Below are 9,771 nucleotides of genomic sequence, written 5' to 3' on the forward strand. Positions count from 1 at the left end.
TTTTTTTTTTTTTTTAAACAAAGACACAACTTGTAATTACTGTGAATTTGGAGTAATTGCTGAGCACCTTCTGATTCTCTAAAGTGTCTCTTTCTGCTGAATGAGCCCATAGTTTCGGTCAGCCCAGAAATTCTAAATCCTGTGAAACTTTTGAGCTTCAATCCTTATGTGCTTTGCTTAGAGCAGCTGATAGCCAGCTCCCTACCATGGGATACACTACTAGCAAGGTACTCTGTTGAACTCTGGAAATTTTTGATCAACTTTGTTCTCCGATTTTCAAAGGGCATATTGTATATAATGACTTAATTTGCTAGTTGAAGATGGAGGATAAACTGTGAAAATAGCAATCTTCAGCAGTATCTCCCTGCACTCAAATCCTAGGTAGATGGAATGTGTTTAGCCATATTATACATTTTATGGGTATCATTACTTCAAGGGTAGAGTCGATATCTGATATTAAAATAGCTAGAAGAAAAGTAAACCTCACTAATAGATGGAATTTTTTTCAGCCCATTTGGTAGAAACCATCAGTCTAATCTGATGCATGGTATACTTAATCAGGGAATTTCTTCTGAAGACCTGTTTCTGTGAAGACTGAAGTAGTAGTGAGTCAGTAATGGTAAGGTTTCAAGTACCTGGAGAAGAGTTGCATTTTAGGATAGGCTAGTGCTCCCAGTGTTCTTTATTTCATACCCTCCTGAGTCTACACGTAAATCCATCTCTGAAAGAATGGGAGAACCATTAAACTTCCTTCTGACTATGGAAACAGTATGACAGATAAAATTCCAGCTAAGAAACAGCTGAATAGATGAGATAATACAGGCTAATATTTCAGTTAATTGAGAAAAGCCTTTTAAATCCATAAAATTAGCATGGCTGTATTTTCTTTATTGTGGCCACTTTAAAACACAACTATTTTAAAGAAACTATCTCTATATACTTACTTTCTTCTCTTTTCCTACTAGATCTATTTTCTAAACCACTTTGGCCTTGACGTCTCTGTAGAAATGGTTCTGCAGACATGATTGTGGTAGAAGTGCAACTAAAATAAAATAAATAAAAAAAGCATTTTTTTTTCACCTCCCTTTTGGGAGCAGTAAAATCACAAACTTCAGATTGTGCTCTTTTGCTGCCACATCTTGGTACATCTGTCAGGAGAACTTTAGGAAGCTAGGAGTCGAAATGGAAGGACACAGAAATTCTTAAATTATCTTAATCCATATTTGTTGCTTGTTGATAAAGAGTTAGGAATTACAAGTTTTACTTGGCTTACTGTTACCAAAGCATTTTTTAAAATATTGCAAAATGAGAAGCCAGAGGCTTAACGTCCCATAGCTTTAAAAACGTACACGAATCTCTCTGATTACCTAAGGACTACACAGTGGCAATATTCCACTGGTTGAGTGCCCAACAGAGTAACTGGCATTTCATATTTGATTTTCCTTTTAGATGTATTTTGTTAGTGGATTAGCAGAAGACTGAAAAGGCAGCTTTAAATACTATTTGTTCACTCCTTCTCCACCCCACTTTTATCTTTAGACAAAGGTCAAGCAAAGATAGGCCAATTGTTCTCCTAAAAAGCAAAAGTGGCCCTTCTTAGGGTGGTATTTGAAAAGAACAGAATTAGGGGAAAACTATATATCTGAATTTCTCCTTGAGGAATTTGACTGTGTCACAATTTATAGTCTGTCTAAAAAATGCCAAGTACACACCCACATAATTGTTTGAATATTCATCTATAAGAATTTAGTAGTAAAGATTGTGATGATCCATTTATATTATTTCCAAGTTTATTTTTAAATACTCAGCCTTCCTTGTTCTAGTGAAATATGCTGTAACCTTTGTGAGCTCAATTTTCATACCTGGCCAGGTTATAAACTTTACAAAGTTCTTTTTTTTTTTTTTTTTTTCATGAAAACTATACCTTGCATGCAGTATAGATGGATGTAGAATCTAGCATTCATGCTATCATTACCAAGGTTAGCCTAAATTGTATTGATAATAGCAGTAAGATTTTGCTCTTCTCAGTTGCTCACAGTTTTTGGCTTTCCCATTCTCTTGGCCCCTCTCACCTAACCACCTTGTATTGCTGTCTTACCTTCTTATTTAAAGGCCATATTGTAGTTGAACTTTTTAATGTATCTATGTCTAATCCTTCCCATTAGATTGTAATTTTGGGAGTGAGTCTCTACTATTTTCTTTCAAAGTTTTAGAGAACATAGTAAAATTTTTATACACTTAGGAGACACCCTGTGACTATTATTGAATAACTATTAAGTATCATTTCTGACAAGCCTTTTAAATTTTGGTTTATCATAGTTGGAACCTCTGTCAATATTTATTAAGTTGTCAGTTCAGAAAATGTAACAGAGGTTGATTATAAAACAAGGCAAAAACCTCATCTTGATTAAATATTTTATAGTAAGTCGGTACTTTCTTTCATGAAAAAGATCTCTTGTTTTCCTATTTGAAGTACCATTAGTGAAGCTTTGTTTTCTTCCTTTGGTATTTCGAACATTCACACTGGCACCTTATACAACAATAGCTTTTTCAGTCCTCTCAGAGACCCCTGTGAGTTTTCTTCCTTTAAAAGAAACGACCCTTGGCTTGGCAAATAAGAGTCTTACAGAGGCTTTCTGGAGAGCAGTAGTTTCCTTTAGGAAACGCTTGTTCCATAGCTTTGCTCAGTGACTTTGCAGGGAAGGATACCTTGAATCTCAAACCCCTGACATGTGGGTAGAAATGACTTGTCCTTTTCTGGGTGGAGGTAAGTAGGAGATGAGGATGTGGTTTACTCTTTGAAAAAGATTGATTCGTATTCTTGGGCAGTGCCATTGTCCCCTTGCAAATGCAATGGTGTACTGAATATTATACCAAAAACCTCTTAAGTTCAAATTCATTATTTTTCTATAGGAAATTTAAATATTATTCCTTAGTGAACTCCCTTGTGAAACTCAATTCTAATTGTTCTGGGAATGTATGTTTTTCTGTCACATCTGTTCTATGTGCCCGTGTATTTTTAAGTCCCATTAAGGAAATAGGAAATTACCATCACTGGATGCCTTGTCAGAATGTGTTTTAGTGGACACATGGCTGTATACAGACAAGAAAGACAATACTTTGGATATGAAATAGCCCTTGCTGGAAATAAACTCAATATGTGAAATTTTGGACTTAGATATCATCAAGTAGGTAAATAATTATTTTTCTTACGTTCCTTGTAGTTTCAAAAAATAACAAATGTTCATATTTGCCATGCCAGGCTGGACTTAATAATGAAGTGTGATTATGGCTCATTCTGTTCAACCTTATGGAGAAGAACACTCAAGGGGGCATTTTTGCTTTTAAGCAGGCAATCTGAGCATGGGAGAGGTAATTGTGATCCACAGCTGATAGAATGAGGGTAAAGATATCAGTGAAAAGCATTCTATTACACTCAGTGATTCTAGGCCTAGCACCCATTTTAACTCAGCACAGTGAACAGTGTTCTCAACACAGGAAGCATTCAGTGCATTTTCGGGGTAGGAAAGGCCCCCCAAAGTCATCTTAAAGGTCTTCCATCTTTGGTTTGGTCATACAAACATGACAGATGACATTCACACTGGGTTATGTAAAATTTTCATCATGTTAGCTTCATCTTTTCACCCCCATCAAAAATTGCCAAGTTCCTGAAATTAACATTTTTAGTGAGGTATTTTCATATCTACTTAAATTACTTGACACAATTCACACTAGTTGAATCCCCCTGCTATATCATGGGGACTGAGAGCTACCATTTAATGAAACCTTCCACCTAGTATATGAGTCCACTCCTAATTATTTATTAACTTTAATGTTGACTTTCCTCAAAAGTGCTTGTATGTTTTATTTAGGTATGAAATTATAATTGTATAAGTTAATAAGGAAATAAATTTCCATTAGAAAACTTACCTTATAGCAAATTTTACTAAACTGTAAGTGATTTTTAAAGAAAGATTCTATACTCTGATGTAAATCATCTGTAGAAATTTTATTTTCCATTGGGATAATTTAGAATTTTTTTCCCCTGGGGTTAAGTGATGAGAGAAAATTATTTACCCACAATTACAAGTAAATTAGAAGGTAAAGAATACAACTTCTGTGAGACTCAAATAGATAGATACCTGTTCACTCATGTTCACTGCAGCATAACTCAGAATAACTAAAAGGTGCAAACAACCCAAGTGGCCCTCAATAGATGAATGCACATACAAAATGTTGTATATACATACAGTGAAATATTATTCAAGCGTAAAGAGAAATAAAATCATGATGCATGCCACCTCATGGGTGAACCTTGAAACATTATGCTGAGCAAAATATAAGGCACAAAATGCCATGTATTGTATGATCCCGTTTATATGGAATACCTAGTTAGAGAAATACATAGGGACAGATGTTGTTTAGTGGTCACTAGGGCCTGAGGAAGGGAGGGAGGTATTACTAAAGGGGTACCAAGTTTCTGTTTGGATGTGATAGAAAACTTACAGAAATGGATAGTGGTGATGGTAGCACAACATGGTAAAATACTAAAACTTAGTTAAAATAGTAAACTCTTTATTATATTGTAACAATGGTGAGGGGGTGGCATCTGACTTTCTCTAACTTCAAAGAGGGAAAAAGGATCAAGACCAACAGCCTAAGGCTGATTTATATGAGGTGGAGGTCAGACATGCCTCCACCCTCCAACCTTTTTACCAATTTTAAAACCAACTGTCCTTCCCACGGCACTCTCTATTTCTCTGCTAGTTTTGATAATTCATTACAATGGCCACACAGAACTCACAGGCAGTACTCATGATTATGGAGTTTACTAGGGAAGTAACAGGTTACAATTCAGGATCAGAAACAACTCAGGGTAGTTTTCTTCCATGAGGACAGCCTCTACTCAGCTGTGCCACAGGAACACTTCTGTCTGGCCTTAGCCTCTGGGTCCAGCAGCCCTTGGCCTATGCCCTGCTTGGGCGAGTGTTACAGACCTCTTTTAGCTCTGATGAGAGGTGCCCAGAGATGTACCCTGCTCCTGGTGCCTGAGGGCACTCAAATTTCTTGCTCTGTGCGTCTGGAAGCCCACTGTGCTATTTCCTGCTGGGTCTGCTGCTGCTTTTCCTCATCTCTCACCATCTCAGGAAAGTGTTAGAGCTCGCTCTCTCTGTTTCCTGGGTCAAGGAGGTTCAGTGCAGGGATCTCAGGTACAAGGATGTGCTGCTCTCCTGGCTCTTCTTTCTTGATGGTAGTGAGATGCCTATTTCCACCTCTGGGATGGCTCATTTTAAGCCTAGCAGAATGGCTAAACTGACCAATCCCAGTAAGGTGGGTTCCACACACCTTATTTGCTTGGTACCACCTCCACAGGGGTGCCATGTACCTTATTAACATCACTAGCAAGCTATGCAATCCCTTGGTGGACCACAAGCACCTCATGTTTGCATAGTCCTACCCAGTCATTAGGAGCTCTGTTAGCATAGTGCCTAAGGCACTTGACTGCTAACCAGAAGGCTGGCGTTCAAACCCACCAGCCACTCCTTGGAAGGAAGGTTGGACACTCTACTTCCGTAGTGATACCACCTTGGAAACCCAAGGAAGGGTCGCTATGAGTTGGGGTCGACTTGACAGCAAATACCAACAACAACCAACCCAGTCATTTTGTGGGAGTTACAAGGACTATGGCTAGAAGGGCCATACCAAGCAATTCAGTGTACCACAGGCTACCCCTGGCTCTTCTAGCCACTGACTCTTTTATACTAGAAAGATTAACTTTGCCCTCCCACTCATTTTAAGTATAAGCACACCCATGAAAGTGTGTAAGCCAGCCACTTCATGCCTTTATGTCTCCTCATTTTTAGATAGCCAATTTCTAAATTACCTGAACCTATCAAACCAGTATGCTGAGGACACAAGCATGTTCCTTTCTCTGAAGAATCTTCTCTTCCAGTTGGAACTTGGAACATATGCACCCAAAGCCAAGGCCAGTCCAGAACAAGACATCAAATTGCAGCAATTTACACCAGCTCATGATGTCAAACATCTTTCTCTTCATTTGATTGGGTTCTGGCCCACTCATCTCTAGCCATCAAAGCTAGGTCAATGGGTAACAGCTGTAAGCTTGGGAGTTCACACACCTTCCTGAACTTCAGGCCAGGCAGCCCCTTCTCCCTTTCTTTCATCCCTAGCACCCATGGGCTAGGTGAATGGGTATCACCCATAGGCTCGTATTTCACGCAACTCCCTATACTTCAGAACAGCCAGTCCCCTTCCTCTCTCTCATTCCTGGCCTCCGTGGGCTTCTTAACTGCTACCAATGGAATGTGTCCAAACTCAGTCTGTTTCTTCATTGTTGCAGCTCCCCACTTCCACTCATCAAGTGGACCCAGCTGGTCACATCAAAGTAGCATATGAGGGTGTCTACTTGCTAGCTCCTTTTAACTTCCAGTCCTGGAAGGGAGTCTTCTGATGGGCCTTGACTTTTTCCTGCCTCCACATATGCAACAACAAACTGTTTGCTTGAAATTTGAAAATAAAAAGTCACACACACACACACACACACACACATTTTTTCCCTTCACATGCAAATCTCTTATTCTCTCAGCAATTCTAAATGGGTCTGCATGTCTTTTCAAGTGCAGACTTCCTGTGTGGGGATCAGGATTTTGACCTTAGCCCACAATACTCTATTTAAAGGGCTTGAAATTAAAAGCCTGTCTTACTTCTGGGCAAATCTTACTAGTTCTCCTTGTAACATGTGCAATCAAGTATTGGCTGGAGGTGGTGTTATATGTTCTGTAAACTATAATACCCAATATTAATTTGTAGCATAGAACTAAGTAGGAGAAATACTCACTATCCATAGTACATTCAGATGAATATATAACCCTTTTTAAAACATTCCAGTTTCATCTTCTCATCTCCACACCTTGACTGTCTTTCCACTCACATGCATATAGCCTTGGGCCTATGGCTGGACAGAACCAATAGACCCTGACTCCCCTATCAATTGTCTCATTTAGTTGACCTGACTCTTGCCATAGGCTTTTCTCCATCCAGCTGAAGCATAAAATATCTTACATTCCTTTCAGCCATTACAGGTAACAACATCCAGAGTGACCATCTGATCAAAAGCTTCACTTCCCATGCTTCTTCGTTCTTTGTCTTACAAAATCTTATATTTCCAGGAGTCTGGAGCCATTGCAATGAATCTTGCTTCTGAAATCACCTATATCAAGGGCTAGGTGATGGTGTTTGACTTCCTCTAAGTTCATAAAGTGGGAGAAGGATCAAGATCAACAGCCCAAGGCTGATTCAACCTTTTTACCAGTTCTGATACCAGCCATACCTCCCAAGGCATGCTCTACTTCTTACTAGGGGGAGAAAAAAAAATCCAAACTCATTGCCATCCAGTTGATTCTGACTCATGGCGACCCCTCTTGGGTTTCCAAGGCTGTAAATCTTTATGGAAGTAGATGTTGCCCCATATTCCTTCTGCAGAGTGGGTGGTGGGTTTGAACCATTTGCCTTATCCATTAGCAATCAAATGCCTTATCCATTATGCCATCAGAGATCTTTTACTTCTTTACTGGGTTCGATAATTCATTGCAATGACCACACAGAAGTCACAGATAATACTCATGGTTATGAGGTTTATTTAGGGAAGTAACAGGTTACAATTTAGGATCAGAAATAATGCAGGATATCAGGATGTCCTTTTCTCAGCCATGCCACTAGCGCACTTCTTTCTGACCTCAGTTCCCTGGCCTAGCAGCCCCCTGCTCCCCTGGCCTTCTTGGGAAAGTATTACAAAGCTGTTTTAGCTCTGCCAATAGCTGCGAAGTGGCACCCCACTCCACCAACAAGCCTCTTGCCTAAAGGCACTAAGCTTTCTCACTCCATGGGTCCAGAAGCCCACTCCACTGTCTCATGCTAGGTCTGCTGTGAGGTCTGTTGCTGTGTCAGCTGCTGTTTCTCTTCATCTTCTGCCATCTCAGTAAAATGTTAGAGCTCTCTTTCTGTCCTGGGTCAAGGAGGTTCAGGGAAGGAATCTTGAGTCCAAGGACCTGTTCCACTCCTGTCTCTCTTTCTTAATAATCATGAGATCCCCCTTACTTCCTCTGGCATGACTCATTTTAAGCTTAGTGTAATGGCAGAAATGACTAATCCCCATGTTAGGGTTCCATACACCTTATTTGCATGGTTCCATCCTAAGGCACTTGACTGCTAACCAGGAGGCTGGCAGTTCAAACCCATTAGCCACTCCTCGGAAGGAAGTTTGGGCAATCTGCTTCCATAGTGATACTGCCTCAGAAACCCAAGGAGGGGTCACTGTGAGTTGGATCTGACTCGACGGCACATAACAACAACAACAACAACCCTCACAAGGGTGCCATGAACTTTATTTACATTATTAGCAACTTATCTAATCCCTTGGTGGGCCATAAGCACCTCACATTTTTATAGTCCAACGCAGTCATTTAGTGGAAGTTACAAACACTATGGCTAGAAGGGCCATTCCAAGCAATTAACTGCATGGCATATATATTTTACCACAATAAATTAAATAAATACAGCATCTGCATGCATGCATGTGCATATATGTATGTGTGTTTTTGTATTTGTAAATCCAGATGATATTTGACTGCATGTGAGCTTTTCATTTTGCATTTTCATCCCCATTGACACGACTGCTTTTTTAAATTCATTTTTGTTGTTTTTGCTCTTCCCCACGTGTCTTTTTTAATTTTGACTCCATGAAGAAACGTGCTTTTCATTGTGCTCAGAAATGTTAAGAAGTGGTTTTAAATCTGGATAAATTAACAGAGATGTGTGAATCTGGATTCTAAAAGTAATGCATATCAGGAGAAACCTAAATAAGAAGTATTAAATTTACTTTTTTTCCAGAGCTCTCTGCTGCATGTGATAATATCAAACTACACTAAACCCACTGCCATGGTGCTGACTGCAACTCTTAGGGATACTATAAGACTGGGTGGAACTTCCCCAAAGGGTTTGCAAAGCTGTAGATCTTTATAGAAACAGATTGCACATCTTTCTCCCAGGGATTGGCTGGTGGATTTGCACCATTAACCTTTTGGTTGGCAACCAAGTGCTTTAACCACTGTGCCACCAGGGCTCCTTAAGTATGATGAGACAAAATAATTATACCATTCCCTACCTATTAAACTAGTTGAAGGAGAAGCACAGGCAAAAGACACACATGAAAAAGACCTTAATAGCACATGTACCACATGAGTGTTAGAAGTATATTCCAAATTTAGTATTCAAGCATGCTGAGCTCCTATATCTCCTTCAGCTTCTCTTCTGAACAATGAGAACTGAGGCTTAGAGGACTTGAGACTCTGAAACCTTTTAAGATTTTCAATGAAAGAGTCATTTCTGTTCACTATACAATGATTGTTAAGACAGAAAAGTAATCTGATTGTTTAGAAAGACTTTCTGAAAAGCTGACACTAAAAGAAACTTATAGTTAATCAAAAACTACAGCTGCTTGGTGCACACACTTTTGAGTTAACTGCACTTCTTTAGGCTATTGTTATGCATCATCCAGCCTTAATCAGCATGATTAAATGTGGAGGTTTTCAAAGGAACAAAGAAAAAGTCAAGTTAACAAAAGGATGCCTAAGGCATTTGACTACTGACCAGAAGGCCAGTGGTTCAAACCCACCATCTACTCCTAGGAAGGAAGACTGGGCAATCTACATCTATAGAAATACCGCCTCGGAAATCCAAGGAAGGGACACT

General features: G+C 39.4%; 1 protein-coding gene across 1 annotated transcript in view; it reads left to right on the top strand.

The window, feature by feature from the left end:
- Window positions 1-5,304: 5,304 nt before the first annotated feature.
- The window catches only part of SH3BGRL (SH3 domain binding glutamate rich protein like), a gene marked incomplete at its 3' end in the record, with an annotated part of 44,474 nt that continues 40,007 nt past the window's right edge, over window positions 5,305-9,771 (top strand). Inside the window, exon 1 of the mRNA XM_007957509.1 lies at window positions 5,305-5,331. Coding sequence (XP_007955700.1) covers window positions 5,305-5,331 — 27 coding nt within the window. The remainder of the gene's footprint in view (window positions 5,332-9,771) is intronic.

This window comes from Orycteropus afer, unplaced genomic scaffold (assembly GCF_000298275.1).
Source record: "Orycteropus afer afer isolate SDZICR_OR568_19922 unplaced genomic scaffold, OryAfe1.0 scaffold00755, whole genome shotgun sequence".
NCBI classification, from domain to species: Eukaryota; Metazoa; Chordata; class Mammalia; order Tubulidentata; family Orycteropodidae; genus Orycteropus; species Orycteropus afer.